This window comes from Mixophyes fleayi, chromosome 9, assembly GCF_038048845.1.
Source record: "Mixophyes fleayi isolate aMixFle1 chromosome 9, aMixFle1.hap1, whole genome shotgun sequence".
NCBI lineage: Eukaryota > Metazoa > Chordata > Amphibia > Anura > Limnodynastidae > Mixophyes > Mixophyes fleayi.
The window spans coordinates 102084909-102103707 of record NC_134410.1 but is presented as its reverse complement, the minus strand read 5'-3'; the positions used below and the strand labels follow the sequence as shown (position 1 = coordinate 102103707).

At 40.2% G+C, this 18799-nt stretch overlaps 1 protein-coding gene across 2 annotated transcripts in view; it reads left to right on the top strand.

Annotated features, from left to right (window-relative positions):
• Positions 1-18799, top strand: part of CRB2 (crumbs cell polarity complex component 2) — a 109101-nt gene that overhangs the window by 74495 nt on the left and 15807 nt on the right. For both annotated transcript variants that reach the window (XM_075184733.1, XM_075184732.1), the window contains exons 7-8: positions 15180-16133; positions 16778-17319. In XM_075184733.1, the coding sequence (XP_075040834.1) occupies positions 15180-16133; positions 16778-17319 (1496 nt within the window). The remainder of the gene's footprint in view (positions 1-15179; positions 16134-16777; positions 17320-18799) is intronic.

Sequence of the window (18799 nt, the reverse complement as noted above, 5' to 3'; positions counted from 1 at the left end):
CCGCGCCTTCTTAAAAGTAGGCAGGTATGCTGTATTTTTCAATTACCACAATCTGGGCAAAAGTGATGTTAAAAAACACTATGTCCACGAGTTCAGTAAACGTTACTATAAGAAGAAAGAAGGGGTGCAGAGTATTGTACACTGGTTGAAAAGAGCCATGTTGGAATAGCCGCCCATAAGAGGCGGTAGAGCCTAATACAGTAGAGCAGTTTAAACATGCTTGGGATAGACATAAGGATATCCTTATAAATAATAAATGATCAAATAGGGTTTAAGGTACCATAGGCTAATAAAAAATAGGCAGACTAGATGGGCCAAGCGGTTCTTACCTGCGGTCAAATTCTATGTTTCTATGAGTGTCGGCCAAAAGCAATAGTTTGTGAGCACATGTATCCTCGTAGAAAAAAACGTCTTTACTCCACTAAAGCCAAAATAACAAAATTGTATCCACAAATCCAGACACAATAAAGATTCAAGCAAGTTTTACCTTGCCAACAACAATGTGAAAGGACATTAGCACAGAAACATGTAGGCTAATTATGAATGCTGCAATCTGCGTGGATCTTGTAATCCCATAGTTGCCTGCTCTCCGGGAATATCCGGGAGACTCCAAAATTTTTGGGAGTTCACCCGGAGTCCCGGCACAGCAGGGCAGCCTCCCGCAGCCTGCCCTTTTTGTTGGTGAAGTGGTTGGGGACGGGACTAAACCTGCTACCCCGTGCCGAATGATGTGATCCGCTTGGTCACGCCCCCATGACGGAGCCCCCTCCCGGACATCATGACCCCAAAGTTGGCAAGTATGTGTAATCCTTAATTCCCATAGCTACCGAAGTTGGACTTAATGTCTTTTATTACATATGGAATTTTTCTTTTTAATAAATATCAATGGGTGAAACATAGAAAATAAAATGAGAATTGCATTTATAGAATTGTACTGTGCATACTTTGGTACAGCCACTAATGTGTTACTGTGTGACAGGTGGATCTGATAGTCTCACTAGTGTCCTGTTGCAGCCTCTTCACTCACCCTATGGGCTATAACAGCCTCTCTAGTGTCCTCTCTTCTCCTCTAGGTCACATTAAACACTGCTACACTGCGTCTTACAGCAGCCTTCTCCATAGAGTCTCTTACATGCTCTTCCCTCTCTAGACATGGGAACTCTTTATGGCATATCCTCAAAGCTGTCACTATTAATTGGCTCCACACTGCTTTGGCATTGGAGCCCCCCCTTTTTTCTCTCAGGGGATCTTCTTTATTATAAAGGGGATTCCTTCCCCTCTTTATTCGGCGCCATGCTCTGAGGTAATCTGTCCCATTTCACTCAAATTCTCTCAGCTCTGATGTACTTTGGCCCCTCGTGGCAGCAGGCCACGGACCTGTTTCCAAATGTGTTCCATCCCTGGTCCCTGGCTGTCACACTCTCACCACACACTTCTCCTCAGCTCATATCGGCCCTAAGCAACTCTTCCTGGTGTGTCTCTCCTGGATCCTAGTGCTGAGGCCAAGCAATCAGTCACCGAGAGGCCTGAATAAGAATGCCAGAGGGGGTGTTACATTAGTAATTACTGTACTCGGACTACTGCATCAGCAGTTGAAGCTGCACAATGATGGGAGCAGAAGGCAGGGCCAACATAAGGCACTACTTACGGCCTACTCCATATTGTTATCTCCCTTGTGGGGGCCCAATGTCTTCTGACCCCTATAATGCAGGATATGATAGTTCAAGAGAAAGGACCTCCACAATTAAAGTAAAGCAAGTTGGAGCATGTTACACTGTAATAGTGTCCACAACGAAGGTGGAAATTAGTCTTTACTCATCTTGCAACTGCAAGCAATGCAGTGTTGTATTATTTAAAGTGAGTCTTATGTTTTGTATTGATAGCTAGCACTGCAGCTTTAAGAGAATGTGAACCATTGGTTCAGACAGCAAAGAGAGGCCTGGAACAAACAGCGCAGCCTGACAAGAAAATAAAGCTACTAATCCCCTCCACTTTGTCTATTAATCCCACCAGTCAGCTTATTAGTTCATATTAGGATCACAGACCCTTCACTGTCATCATGAGAAGAAAATATATAGCAATTCTGTGAGCGATCACACAGTCAGTGTGACATCACCAAACCCAGTTACCTCATCATTTGTAGCTCACAGACCACATTCATATTTTCCCAAATCTGTTTACTACATTGTACAGTATTTGCTAAGTATTATCTATTTACATATATTACCTGCCTACTTTCCACGCCCCACTTCTGGGGGATGTGGAAGTGGAGTATGAAAAGAGTTGTCCGTAACTTAATTATGCCCTTTGTGCCTTATAGTGGGCATGGCAACGTGTACAATGACACTAATTTTGTATCTTGTCCCTTCTCACTCAGTGCTGATGTAGGCCAGCGGGGCCTGATGACTGCATTTGTTTCATATAATCAGGGGTGCCGAGAGGGTCGGGAGCGGGTACAAATTACTCGGGCCCGGGGCTAACTGGGGGCCCCGCTGCCAGATAATTAAAAAAAACAAAACAAATAACTTTTTTTTTTTCGGCCAGCAGGTGGCGTTTGGAAAGCTCAAATAACAGGTAGATGAGAATAACACCATTTTAATACATAATGGGGGAAATTCAATTACCGGCGATGTACGCGCGGACATTGCGCCTCACACATTGCTGGCAATTATGGTGGAAATCTCAACTAATTTTTCCTTGCGCCCTGATAGAGATGCAAGGAAAAATGAGCAGATATTTCTGTCAAAATCTTCACCACAAAGTGTCTCAGAGACGTTCTGAAGACACTTTTTGGCTAATTGAATTCCCCCCCCATAATGTCATACGTAAAGATGTGCAGCCAAAGCCCGTGTTGGCCATGCCCCCTTCGACGACGGCGCATATTTCTTCTCCTGCTATGTGTGTGGGGAAAGAGGCACAGAAAGTCGCTGTACCGGGGCCAGGGCCATCTTTTCCATTGGGCACAATGGGCAGCTGCCCGGGGGCCCCACGGGCAAGGGGGCCCCATAGGCATGGCTCTTAATGAGAATAAATAATCCTGCAAAAGAATAAAACCTGCAAAAAAAACCTACAAGGGTCACTGAGCAAGTACTTCTATCTATCTCTATCTCTATATATCGATATCTTTATCTGTATACATCTATATATCTATAACTATATCTATATCTAGGGGCCCCGGTGCACTGCTTTGCCCGGGGGCCCATAATGTTGTTAAGAGGGCCCTGACCGGGACCCAAATTCCTCTTGGCAGCCCTGCAAATAATGAGTGTTGTAAAGCCTAGGATGAAGCTACTTACGTCATCATGCCCCTGCACACTCATTGTCATGATTTGTGTCATCACAGCATACCCCCACCCATTTTACAGGCCTGCTTTCCCAGGAGCCTGGGAGGACTTATCCCATACTTGCCTACTTTGGGCATCTTCTTTCCGGGAGAGGGGCATGACTGGAGGGCGAGAGGGGATGGGACGCGGGCAAACGCGTCATTTTGGTCCCACCCCCCGCGACAAAAATGACGCTTTGGTGCGGGGCCAAAATAACACGATTCACCGCGAATCTCGTCATTTTGAGACGCCAGTAGCGGGATGCGGGAGATTTGCCTTCTCTCCCGGGAGTCCGTGAGACTGACCCGAATTTCGGGAGTCTCCCGGACTTTCCGGGAGAGTTGGCAAGTATGTCTTATCCTAATATGTGAGTCTACATTCCAGAAGAGTAGACAACTGTGATATGTCTTTATTTACCTGTGAGCATTCATTTGTGAATGAATGAAACATGGAGGCATCTATGTGCAGACAGGTTGAAGCAGTGCTATGGAAATTTAGAAGTGGCACTATGGAAAATGTAAGTGAATGGAATGTGATAGTTTTACAATGACAGCAATAGGAAAAGTGACACAACCCACTTTGACCACTGACAACGACAACGACAACAATACTTACACACACACTTGTGCAGTGCACAAAGCATATTGTCCTCTGTACTGTCTAGACGAACTTTAGTGCACGTAATTCCCATAATGGCATATTAAGCACAGTGTCATTTTTTGCAGTTCAACTCCTTCACGGCTGAGCCTATTTTGGAACTTTTTGGGCTGGTCACTTTCAAACATCAATATCAGTAATGTGATACCTTGCTTGACTTTGCAAGAAATTGAACCAAAATTAAATGTGTGGATTTTTTTTTTCAAACAAAACCAAGAAATACTTTTTGGATCATTCTTCCAGCTTTCCAAAGCAGCTAAAAGCTGGGTTCTACACATAGGTTTTCATTATAGAATCTCCAATTGAAAATATTAATGCATGTTAACATTTTTTGCTGTTTTGCACTGTCTTGAATTAAATGCATAAAAATTGTAGGAACAATATAGGTAGCCCAACAAGGCATACCATTTTGAAAACTAGGCAACCTACCATATTAAATTAGGGTACCCCTGAGCTTATTGAAGCCAGGGTGAGGGATATCTTAGCATTATAGCCCCCTTTCTCTGGACTTCTTTACACTTTCTGTAGTAAGGGACTTAATGTCTGCTTATCATCAGACAATAACTTATAAGGGGGCACTTAATTTAAAATAGTGGTCTCTCCTCTTTCAAACAAGATTGACATTGAGTCTGTAGGTAAAAGAATGGGTGAGATCTAGGGATTACAATTTAGGACAATTCAAACTTTACACCCTCTTCTGCTTGTATTTCTAAGCCTACCCTTATCTTGCATCTCATGTATACGTGTATTGATAGACTCCCCAAAGCATATGTTTGGCTTGTAAACTAACTATAGGACTCACATAGGTTAGGTACACACTATAGGAAAAATAAACGATCAGCAATTTACAAACAACAGGAAAACAAATATCCAGACAGATCAGCATGTCGATTCATGTGTACACACTGTATACGATTACCTTCATATCTGTGCTCTTCATCTGTCATAACCATCGGCTGGCTATCAGACTGCCGCTCGGCAATGATCTGCCCCCAAGCTCTCAGCCTGAATTCCAAGGTATAAGTGCTTGCCCTCCCTCATCTGTTGTTCTGATTCTGCAGAGTGCATACACACTGCAGAATTGAAACAACGTCATTCCATTGCTAAATGAGATGTTTAAGTCAGTTTGAAAATCTCGATCAATGATTTCAGTGGCTTTGGATCATCGTTTCACTGTACACATTAAGGCTAAATCATGCCAAACATCATTTATCGTCCGTTTGACCAAATCATCAGCTGAAAATACTGTAATATATACCTAGGCTAATATATTTTCATGTGTTTAAGAGCTTTGTGGTGTTTGTAGCTTTGTTTATTATGACTTGTTTCTGAAGTGTGTGTGTGTGTGTGTGTGTGTGTGTGTGTGTGTGTGTGTGTGTGTGTGTGTGTGTGTGTGTGTGTGTGTGTGTGTGTATCTCTGAACACTGCATTTTTTAAAAAAAAAATATTTTAATTTTCCCATTTTAGCCATTTAAATTACCAGTGTGAATGGATTAATGTTTAATCATGATCATCTTCGTAGTTTACTTATAAAGTGTCTCAAATCTCTGCAGCACTGGACAGTCAGTGTAAACAAATCCCACACAAAAAACAAGTCATGCATGGAAAAATAACAAGATACAAGGTTTATGGAGATTGTGCAGACAAGAGACAGAGGGTAGGTAGGGCCCTGCTTTTAAGAGCTTGCAATCTAGAGGATCCCTTTAAATGACAGAAGAATTGTGAAACCACATTGCTTGTGATTTGTACTCAGCAGCATGTTTCAGTCCCTTTGTGTTCCTTGGTGTCAGGCTGCTCTGAGCACGGTTGTAAGCAATGTTTCTGGGAAGAGATGCTGTGCTTTTCGCTGTATGTTTTAGTCTTTCTGGAGTGTCTAATCTCAGCAATATTTACTGTTGTCTTTAGGGAAGTGTGCCATGTAGAGTATCAGATCAGCATGTTAGAGAAATATCTTCTGCAAGTAGAGCAACAAGCTGTCATGTCTAGTAATATACTCCTTTCCTTGTGTTTTATGATGATTTCCTACAGAATAATGGTACCACTAAGGGGCTGCATCTTCAATTTCAGAAGTTAAGATGACAAGGATTTCAGAGTTAGTATATGAAAACAATTTGGATTTTTGAATCTTGTTTTATATACAGCCGTGGCCAAATATTGGCACCCTTTCAATTTTTTTCTAATAATACATTTGTTACAGAAAATTGTTACAATTAAAAAATATTAAAAGAGACTTATCTATCAGATGGGGTCCCAGATGGGGTCCAAAGCTGATAAATTGGACTCCATCTGGAAGCCCTGGTTTACATTCACCTCCTCCCCATCTGTTGCCCCCATAACTGCTAATGTTAATGCTCTAAGTTGACCCTTTACAGAACAGTCAATAACTCAACCAGGTCTAGTGGAAATGATATACCATTTGCTATCATAACAACTTTTAAACTGATGCTCCCCCGTCCCCCTCCTCTCACCTCTCATCACCCCCCCCCCTTTAATCAGAGTTCAAAAATTTTAAAAATGACACCCTGACAATGTTCTTTTCTTTCTGTCTGTTTATTACTGTTGTACTATCAGTGAACATCTTGTCATTTCTTATTGATGCTGTTTATACAAATTTCAAAATAAAAAGTATATTTAAAGAAAGTGCTCATTGACTACCTTAGTGAAAAACACATTAAAAAGATCATTTGTAATAAAATATTTAAAAGTGATCTTTTTATTTACTAAACTGAAAAAAAGTTTTCAAAATTATTATGAATTTGTCTGACCTTCTGGTGGAAAAATAGGCATACATTCAAAAACATTGTATCTAATTAGTTGTGAGCTGGATATTTGATCTGACATGTATCAAGTGTGTTTGAATAGACAGCCTGGGCTCTCTCTCCCACCTTCCTTCCCTTTTCACAACAACAGACCAGACTACTGCTACTTTTCTTTTGCTTTGTTGCAACAGTGTTGCTGTACTCTGTAAAACAATGAATTATTTGTGCTGCAGAGAAGTTGATAAATTTAATTTTTGTTTTTCATTATTAAGACAAGTGGGATAGTTATGTTTAGCAGATTATCATACTGTCACGATAAGACCACTGGATTTGTGTTAACATCCTTACACGCTTGGAAAAACGCTTGTCAAATATATTTGTAACTAGTCTTTTCATTAACATTTGGAGGTTTGGCCAATGTTTTTCCCCACAAGTAACCACTTATTGATAGAAAAGCAGAATGCAATCGAAACAGTACTACATTATAACGATAGTGTGTGTAATGACACTAGAAGCAATGGTTTCCAGTGTCTTAACTGTTTACATGCGTTTCACTAGCATTAAAATACAGTACTAGTAGAACACATGTAAAAACTGATTATGGTTAAGAGGCCTAAGGTCTTTAAAATTAAGTATTTAAAGTTCACAAGTCAAGAGGTCAAGAGATAGCTGAATTGTGTTTATGTTCCCAGTTGTCAAAGCTGCTGGAGGCCCTGGCATGTCTGCTAGCTAGGGGCAGGGACAGGGGGTAGAACTACTGGGGGTGCAGTTTCTGCAGGGCCTGTGTGTGTGAGGGAGGCCTCCCCCAAATTTTCCTAAAGGACCTGGTGATGCCGTGTTCTACTCCTGCAGCGGGAGAAGAGAAAAATAACAACTAACTTTTCTGTGGAAAAACTAACTCTAAGGTGTTGGACCAACTTTATTCGTGGTCACACAAAATTACATTTTGATTGAGTGACAGTGGCACCCATGTGATACTAAAAGCTGATATTATTTACAGATATAGGTAAGGAGGTTTTTCCTCTTACGCTCAGTAAGGTAAACTCACATGAGTTCATGTGAAGGTTTATCTGGCAGAATGTCTCCTCCTCCTCCTCATTTATTTATTTATATAGCGCCACTAATTCCGCAATGCTGTACAGAGAATGCACTCACATCAGTCCCTGCCCCAATAGAGCTTACAGTCTAAATTCCCTAACACACTCCTCCATTGATAACTGCACCCGATTACAAATTCATTAAGGCATGGGCAACTTTAATATAAAGTTACATTTTAGTGTTTTTCCACTTCCTTCTTAACAGATTTATAATATTACTATTTTTTTAGTAAAGCAAAAACTTCCTGTAAGCTCCACTGGGGCCTGGACTGAATTAATAAAACATTCTCTGTAAAACACTGCGTGATATATTGGCACTAGCTAGAGCACAATAAATACAATAAGTAGAGATGTAATCCGTCATTGTTAAACTCATGAAGTTGTTGGGTAGCTGAGTGCTTTCAGTGGGACAGACATTCCATGAGTCAGCAATGACAAGAGCCAGCTGGGAGTTTGCACCAGGAACGGATTAGATGCGTAGCCCAGCTCTGTGACTGGATACAAATCCAATCCTTCTGCCTGACTGGTATCTGGGGGGGTAGAGAGAGGCTGGTGTTTGCTCCATGCTGCATCCAGCTCTGCCCGTCTTCTGCTTCTCACTCTCCCTAATGTCGGTGGTCACACCATGTGCAGGATAACTGCTGCAGCCATCTGGAGTGCGTTCTGTCTTGTTGCAGGTAAATCAGACTTAGCCTGGAGGTGGGGGGTTAGCTGGGTCCTGGGGTGGCATTCTTGCTGATAATTCCTGTCTGTTAGGTGGAGAGATAGAGGGTAGAGTTGAACTACTACAAGGTGCATTGTTTTCTGGTAGAAACTGTTGCTCTGATAGTCTGTACCTAGCACTTGCCGTTCTTTCTGTAGCCATGGTTATTAAACTCCCCTCCATGCATGATCAGATTAAAGGTATTTTAAATAAATAATAAGAAAATCTTTTCTCAAAAACAGAAATATGTTTAACAGTTTCAAAAGCTGATCTGTGTGGGTGTAGTAGTTTTTGTGTCTCTGGCCTCATTAGGGTATTATGTTATAGGTTTATAAGTGGGGGTAGTAATTGCTTGCTATTGTAAAATTTGCTGAGCCTGACTTGTTGAACTTTTCTTATTACAGTTGTACTGTACAATAACATATTGTGAGACACTGTATAGTGTCAACTATAATCTGATAGTGAATTATCAACTATACAATATGATTACTATCGCTGTTCTGTATTAGCTTTATGGTAAAGATATAAACGACTAATTCAGATAATGGCTGCAGGGACATGTGTTCGTTAAATAGTGATTCTAAGGCTGGGTATAGCCTACAGGTTTTTTACCCGATTATTGTCCCAATCACATGATAAACAACCATTAGGTCCAATATCATGTTAGTGTGTACGCTCCCATGACCATGTTTTGTCATACCAAAGCACAGCGTATCCTTTCATTTTATTTTATAAGCTGACTAAAAATCTCTATAAACGATGGAACGATGTCGGGCAAATTCTGCAGTGTGTCTGCACTCACGGCCAGCAGTGTAGGCAGATCTCCATAGAGATGACAGAGTAACAATCTTATCAGCTGATGGTTATGACAGATGAAGAGCACAGATCTGAAGGTAAATCATGTAAAACGCGTATATAGTGTGTACACATGAATCCGCATGCTGATCCGGACTTTCTGTCATTGGTAAAATCGTTAAAGATATTGCAGCGGGATAAATTTTCTGGAGTGTGTACCAGCCTTACAGTTTGCTGCCTCCTAAATTCTTTTGTTTGAGATAAATGGCAAATTGTAGAACACATCCCTGAAAATGACAGATTTTACCTTATATTTGTGGATTTATTATGCATTAATTGACTCATATTCAAGCCTCATATCCAATTAATCTGAAGTTTAAATACTTAAAATCTATTTTTTTTCTGGCCAATGCTTTTCATACAAGGTCAGGACCACATGTATTATAAAAATTGAGGTTTATTACTAAATGGAGAAATAAATGTGCTCTGCCCTAGAACTGTTCAGAAATAGGAAGTGATAATATGGGCAGAATTATACTGCTAAGGAATCTCCACTATCTGCCAAATTATTTCTATACTATATACTAAAGTACATAACTTGTAAAACTAGGTCTCTCACATCTAGTTAAGCACTATTTTTTGTACATTGATATTGTCTTGTTAATAGCCACTATACCACAACACCTGTTGATTTACTGTTGGTTCTCAGCTTGACTAAAACCAGTAAAAAAGTTTATTAAAAAAATAAAATAAAATAATTAATATATATATATATATATACAAGTTAACCCGTGCATGATACTCATGAATTCTAGTCAAATCAAGCTACTTAAGGTGTTAAAAAGGTTCTTGTCATGCATTTGGGCCATAGCCCAGGCCTCCTCAGGGGAAGAGCGTTACTTCCCGACGTAAGCGCCCTTTTTTAACGTGGTTTTGTCCACATGTCACCACCTCATCATTCTTCTCCATCACCTCATCCTTCATTTTCATCGCCACATCTATCCAGATGTCTATCCAGACACAGGGATCTCTCTCAGCGGTCCTGAGTATCACACTCCTCTCACTCTGTCACCCCCGGCAACCACCAACCACTCCCAACTGTCACCCCCGGCAACCACCAACCACTCCCAACTGTCACTTCTCCTTCAAGAAATATATATATATATTTTTTAAATCTTTATAAACACTTTTAACAATTAACAAATTAAAAACATCTTAGTATACCAAATTTCAGCCCTTTCTGAATTTTTTTTTCCACACACACTAAGAATTTAGTAGGTCAGTGTATAACTCCGCCCAGCAGGTGGCGATGCAGCTTGGTTTTATTTTTTCCACACACACACAGACAGACTAACACACGCCACTAAGCATTTATATTATAGATATATATATATATATATATATATATAAACATAACTTTGGTGTAGCAATGTAAGCACCTCCTACCATTACTCAAAAAGTTATCTGGATTACTGGAATAGCCCATAGTGCATGTGCACTAGGTCCTGTGCTCCCAGAGGGCCCCTGGTACTCACTGTATTCCGCCCCTCCTGTCTGTGCAATGCTCACCATACTGCATGGTTGTGTGTGAGTCACACTGTCATATACATGTAGGACAGACAGGTAACCCTCCCGGGCGCTGTGAGACAAAGATCAGGGGTGTATGTGATGTCACATAATGACAAGCGTGCGCACACGCTCGCTCTTCATGTTGAAAGTGCCTGATGGATGGATAGATAGATAGATAGATAGATAGATAGATAGATAGATAGATAGATAGATAGATAAATTATATAGAGAATCATGGATATTTGTTGTGGTTATTGTTGCAATATAATCTTTTGGACACACAGTCACTTTTGTATCACAGTTTTCATTTTAATTTAGCAGGTTTTCTTTGTAATGCATCTACTGTACACAGTATAATAGTATAGTGTATAGTTTATGCATTATTTTATTAATATTATGGGTCCCTGGCATATAGTTTTTATGTTCATATATAATTTTAATGGTATGACCCCTTTCTGTTTTTCCAATGTGAACGATGTTGCTATGTTCTTAATTTTATTTGCTGACAATATGATCATGACAATAGGGGTTTAAGTGTCCTGGGCCCCCAAAGCCGTATTACAGCTCTGTGCCTATGTCTGTCTGAGGCTGACACTGGCTGGTACAGCTCAGTGCATTTTGTTTGCCTTAAGAAATAGGTGGCTCATGTTATACGGTGCTGGGAAGAATTCGCTGCATTCCTGTGTGATTTCACCAACTAAAATGAAAAGAGAATGTTGGGGGAGGCAAAGAATGAGATATGAGGGAGAGGTAAGGAGGGGGGTTATTACTATATCCAGCTCTAACTAAACAGACGAGCTAAACATTATAATAGGCCTATTTTGCCTGTTGATTAGTCTGATTTGTTCTTCCATATTTTGTGTAACTTACCTTCCTAGCAAGTAATGATTGGATAAATCATATATATATATATATATATATATATATATATATATATATATATATATATGTGAAGCAGGTGTCAGTTTTTGTATTTTTTTCCTTTTGTTCTAATCTGGAGTCACAGAGCAGTGGCCATGTTCTAACAGAAACCTAGGCACCATATGAAGTGAAAGATGAACACAGCACCAAACAAGTATATATTGCCATTTGCGCAATGCGTCCCGCCCCCTCACGCCCCCCTCCACTGGCCGGCTCCCAGAAGGGAGCTGAAGAAAGTCGGCAAGTATGCATATTAGGCTATCATCATCATCATCAACATTTATTTATATAGCGCCAGCAAATTCCGTAGCGCTTTACAATTGGGAACAAACATTAATAAAACAATACTGGGTAATACAGACAGACAGAGAGGTAAGAGAACCCTGCTCGCAAGCTTACAGTCTATGGCTATTCTGCAATCTGTATGCAGTGCCCATTAACACATATGTCATACTTGCCAACTCCCGGAAAGAAGTTTCCGGGAGAGGGTGCGTGACTGGAGGGCGGGAGGGGGCAGGGCGAGGCCAATCGCGTCATTTTGGTCCCGCCCCCATGACCACATCGTGGGGCGGGGCCAAAATGACGCAATTGGCCTCGCCCTGCCCCCTCCCGCCCTCCAAAATGGCGCGAATCACCGAGAATCGCGTCATGTGACGCGATTCTCAGTGAAACCTGGGATGCGGGAGAAATGCCAGCTCGCCCGGGAGACTGACCCGAATTTCGGGAGTCTCCCGGACTTTCCGGGAGAGTTGGCAAGTATGACATATGTCCTATCTCTTTAGACACCATCTTTCCATGCTACATCATGCACGGGTCCATACAAACGGTGCTACTATGCAAAAACAGGTACATGACATCACAAAGTAGCAAGACACTGTTATCTCCAGCTTACACATGACACCCATTGTGTAGTATAACATGAAAGCCTGCATCATATGCTTTGGATCTGTAGATGACTCATAAATGAACTGTGTAGGTCTTGGAGCTCTTCCGTAAAGGGAATATAATAAGGACTACACGTGTGTCTCGGGGCTTTTGTTTATTCTGAGGTTCAGACCTGCTTCTGATTATCTCTGTGCCCCCTGTTATTATTCTATTGCGGCTAACTCCAAGTTTCATTAAAGTTGGATTAATTCTTTGTTTGAATAGAGTTTACGTACTACCAGCCAATATCAGAGAGATATGTACTGTGCCCCCTTGTCGGCAAAGAGTGTAGAGTTGTGATATCAGTGGCCCTCTCTCCCCTGTGCACATTGTAATGATGTCGATAGACTGCTCACATATCCAGCATTTTTCTGGCTAGCGGGGATAACATCTATTGTTTTCCTGGCTCACAGATCAGTTTAAACCCTGATTCATCTGCCACATGTCATGTTTATCGGATTATTAGGGTAATCTGCACAAGGCAGACTGAGTACAAAGCTATTTACTGCGGGACAGATTGAATGACATCTGTAATAGGGATAGAAAGGAGAATATCTTATTAGCTTATATTTCTCATAACACTTTTCAGATGTACTCCTAGCTGTTGATATTTAGGCTACACACAGTTGCTGTACAAATACTGATGTGCCCTATGACTTTTAGCATAAGGTAAGGAGATTGCAAGTTTGCATTAAACTATGCTATTGATGCACATGTACCATAGGTTATAAAACTATATTCTAGATAAGCGATTTACAACTTGTGTTGAGGCTTATTCAGGACTATTTATAACTAGTTTGTGCCTAGAAATGTGAATGGTTTCATAGGAGGGCTGCAAGGACACCATGTGGTAAATGTATCAAACGGAGAGTTTTCCGGCGGGTTTGAAAAGTGGAGATGTTGCCTATAGCAACCAATCAGATTCTAGCTGTCATTTTGTGGAATGTACTAAATAAATGATAGCTAAAATCTGATAAACTCTAACTGTAAAACGCTAAAAGCCGAAAAACTCTCAGCTTGATACATTTACCCCCCATATCTGCATACACCATGTATTTTATATATAGGGGTAGATTTATCAAGCGTTCTAAAAAGAAAAAGTGGAGGTGTTGCCATAGCTACCAATCAGGTTCTAGCTATCATTTTCTAGAATGTACTAGATAAATGGTGGCTAGACTCGGTTGCTATGGGAAACACCTCCATGTTTCATTTTTAGAAAGTTTGATAAATCTACCCCATACTGTCACTCTTGGCAGGTGAAGGGGTTTGTGGATTATAGTTCTAGTGGGTGTTCTTGATAAAATGGGAATGTGGCAAGATATGGCTGGTGAATCAGTGGCTTGCCAGTTGAATGTTAGGAGTTGTGTATTATATATTGTAACTTGTCAGAGGGAAGGCAAATAGATTGGGGTTCGAGGGGAGAGACACAGAAATGAAGTATAACACAGTACACACAGGGGCAGTAGTAACAGTAGTAGCTACAGGTGTCCTCTAGAAGGTATTACATTACTTTGAATCAAATATTTACAGATTTGTGCAAAATGTTTGAATAATGTCTCTTTCGATATAATCAGCTTTTGTATGTATATATTCTGAGCATCTTAAATATCCTTATTGGTGTTTATAAACAAAGAAAGTTTTGACTGTGGTGGGCTGTTGTTTTTCCGACAGCCCACCACCACCTTGACCACACTATGTATTTCCCTGTCTTATGTCCATATTATTCTGTTACTCAGGCTAAATGACAAATGAAAACTTTCAGACCATGATTTTCACTTAGATATTCAACTGTTGAGTGAGTGTCAGCAAACATCTTATATTATTTAGTGCAAAGTGTTTTTCCAGCTTTTTAGGGCAATAACTAAAATGGTCAAAGTAAATTAATCATTACCCAGCCTGATATGAATATGTCCATTTGCGGAATAGAATGTTCAATGTATAGATGATTACTTTTATACTAGTCAGTTGATGCATTTCAGAGAACGACTATGGTTTTATGGGTGCCCACAAGAATGTTCCAAGGCGGTGAAAGGGGGAGGTCGAGTATAGTTCTTTGTCTTTCAATAGTAGAATGCAACATGTACTTTGTTTGGAATCTAACTGAACAGAGTAAGTGCCAGGCACAGGCTGGCTGCTTTCATTCAGTGGGCAAAACAATCAACTGGTCAGACTGGAATGGTTGTAACACAGCATATAAAGTATTATAAACATTTATATCAAAGTACAGGAACTCTGCTTTGCTGGCAAAATCTTATATGAATTCAATCTGCTCAGCATTAACATAATCGTAACTACGGAAGCTGGTTGTGTAATTTCAAGGCTGGGCAAGTGCCCACACATGCTCTACGGTCTGGGTTCTTGCATAGCTGGGGATCCTTGTGTTTATAATACTTGAAAAATGTGAAATAATGTTTTTTTTACATTTGTGCAGGTGTTTTGTGTGCTGAAAACATTGATGACTGTGAAAGCAATCCATGTCAGAATGGGGCCAGCTGTGAAGATGGTGTTGCAGACTATATATGTAGCTGCCCATCCTTTGTGCTAGGTGGAAGTACTTTCGGAGGTAAAAACTGCTCTGTATTTCTAGAGGGGTGTTTGAATCACAGCTGCCAAAATGAAGCCATCTGCATCCCAACATATGAAGGAGAGACACACGGTTATACCTGCAGATGCCAACCAGGATTTTATGGGGAGAACTGTTCCACTCCCACCACATTTTCTTTCAATTCAAGTGGATACATTTTGTATGATCTGGATGTAAATAACAGAGGCAACAGGAGTGCTGAAGACAGCGTTGCCCATATAGCTATGCGGTTTAGAACAACTTTGCCGGATATGGTTCTTTTGTACCGTGGTAATGAAGAGAACTATCTAATACTTGAGCTCTATAATGGATTGCTGAACGTTGCACTCAGAAGCAATAATTCTTCTTTTTACTTGGTAATTGATGAGCACAGAGTGGATGATGGTCATTGGTACAAAGCAGAGGTTTATTTGAATTTTACTTTGGCACTAATTCTCCTTCAGAAAGGTGACAGTAACGGTTCTCTTTCCAGAACTGAACCCTTAAGTGCTCAGTATGGTTCCCAGTTCCCAGAATCCTTCTCTACTGTACACATAGGAGGGATTGCTCAAGCCTCTCTGCTAAACAATACACTGAGTAAGCTAAATTTTACTGGTTGTTTGGAAGATCTCACAATTGACTTCAAGATCCTGCTGCCACAGAATATTACAAGTGACAGATCATTTGATATGATGCTTGGATGCCATAAAATAGATTGGTGTTATTCCAACCCATGTCACAATGGAGCACAGTGCATTGACCACTGGACCAGCTATAGGTGTAAGTGTGCCAGACCATACATAGGAACAACTTGCCTGCAAGGTATGTAGCTGATTTATTAGTGTTTGTTAATCTGAGCTTTCCCTCCATATTAGCTACTCAGTTTTAGATTGTAATAATTCTGTACCTCAACATTCACCCCGTACATATCATATTATAGACTTCATCCAATTGGTTATGAATTGTTGTGTATTTTTACTATAACAAATATTGCCTCTATCTGTTAAGCTCTGATATAGCATTTATTTGACTAATCTACTTGCCTACGGAACTAAAAAAGTAAGAAGTATGAAAAAGGTTGAATGGTACGGTTGAAAGATTACCTCCCACCTTCCCAAGTTTCAGTGGTAGATGAACCGGTTCTCTTTGAGCTCTGATATGGCTCAATGCACTCAATCCTCTCCAAAGTCAAGTTTGGCAGATTGTCTAATACGGTTTTGGTGGTTTCTGTGATCTGTCCAGAACAAGTTTAGACCCTTCTCTTCCTATAATCTATGCATTGTTCTCTGCCCACAAGATCCATCTTTCTTGCCTCTCATTTACCCTAACTCTGTCACCCAGTGTATCTCGGCTTACAATAATGTATCGCTCAAGCCATCAAACTGCTCTTGTAACCTCACTCCATTTATACAAACTGTTATATCTCCATTGTTGATTCATATTTCCTTCTTCCTTTGTTTGCATAGAGTACACGTCCGGGACATTCTTCAGAGAAAGTATTCCTAGTTTTGCCAACTTTACTATCACCCAGGATATTGGAGACACTTTTAATATTTCTGCTTTTATCAGGACTCTTAAACCAGATGGTCTCCTGGTGCAGATCAGTAATAGTACTGTGGATTACTTGACGATTTACCTTGAATCTGGACAGATTCACATTGCAACTCTTTTTGCCAAGACTCTGTCTTTCAAAGAATTTATCAGCAATGGCAAGAAGCACCTGATCAATATAGCAGTTACGGAAGGACAAGTGGTAGTCAATGATACCATGTTTGAGAAAGAGCTTCCACCATTATCAATTTCAGCGAAAGATACAGTATTTGTTGGAGGAATGCCCCCAGGGGGAAATATTGAGCAGTGGGGGGGATTCTTTAAAGGATGCCTTCAAGACGTAAGAATCAATGGCCATCGCTTGGAGTTTTTCCCACGAGACTATGAAGACTTTTCATCTTACCCTGGTGCTATCAGTAACATAACAAAGGATTGTGTATCTGATGATATGTGTGCTGTGAGTATGTAGGAATATGTAATATTACATACAGAGGCGGGACTAGTGAGCTGTGGGCTCAGGTGCAGGGAGGCGGGGTAGAGGGAACGGGGCCCAAGACCCTCTGCATTTGTCATGCAGCGGGCCCCATTATCTCCATGGGCCCCGGTGCACTGCATCTGCCGCACCAATGGTAGTTTCGCCAGTGATTTAATAGCGGCAGTTCTTATTGTATATTACTAGTCCTTTTGTTTTCTTGAAGACACTTGCACTAAAAAAGAAATGTGTGTACCCACACAACTAGAATATGTGAAAATTACTGAAAATGCTCCAATTATTAGCTATTAGCTATGTTTATTGTAGAAACTAGGAGGTGTGAAAAGATTGTAGTGAATGCAGCCATCTAATTAACCATTTTAAGTTCAGTCTTGTGACATCATGTCATACATATGTGGTAACCATGAATTAAAAGCAACTCTGTAGAGAAGGAGCGTTATGAATTAGTCTAAGGGGTAAATGTATCAAGATGCGAGTTTCCGGTGGGTTTGAATAGTGGAGATGTTGCCTGTAGCAACCAGATTCTAATTATCATTTATTTAGTACATTCTACAAAATGACAGCTAGAATCTGATTGGTTGCTATAGGCAACATCTCCACTTTTGAAAGCTGCTGGAAACTCGCTGCTTGATACATTTACCCCTAAGAATTTAAATGAAGCTAAAAAAATGTCAGTTTAAATCCCACTGCATTAAAACTTTTAAGTATGATGAGACTTGGCTGTCAAATAAAGATTTATGTGAGAAAGAGAGTAACAAAAGAGAATAAGGTATACTTTTAAAAACAGTATTATTATTACCACAACAGCTATTATTGGATTGGGCTTTTGCTCAATTCTACTGTAGCTTTGATTGGCTCCTATCAATATATTAAGGTTTGGTTTAGCGAAAGAATCATTTAAAGGACCAGTAAACCCTAGAGGGGAAATTTACCAAGCTGTGAGTTTGAAAAAGTGGAGATGTTGCCTATAGCAACCAATCAGATTCTAGGGCCTGATTCATTAAGGATCTTAACTTAAGAAACTTCTTATTTCAGTCTCCTGGACAAAACCATATACAATGCAAGGGGTGCAAATTAGTATTCTGTTTTGCACATAAGTTAAATACTGACTGTTTTTACATGTAGCACACAGATATCAACTTTAAATTTCAGTGTACAAATAAACTATCAAGTATTTGTGTGCTACATGAAAAAACAGTCAGTATTTAACTTATGTGTAAAACAGAATACTAATTTGCACCCCTTGCATTGTAACATGGTTTTGTCCAGGAGACTGAATTAAGATGTTTCTTAAGTTAAGATCCTTAATGAATCAGGCCCCTAGTTATCATTTATTTAGTACATTCTACAAAATGACAGCTAGAATCTGGTTGTTATAGACAACATCTCCACTTTTTTAAACCTGCAGCTTGATAAATTTACCCCTAGGAAACTGTTTTTTTTC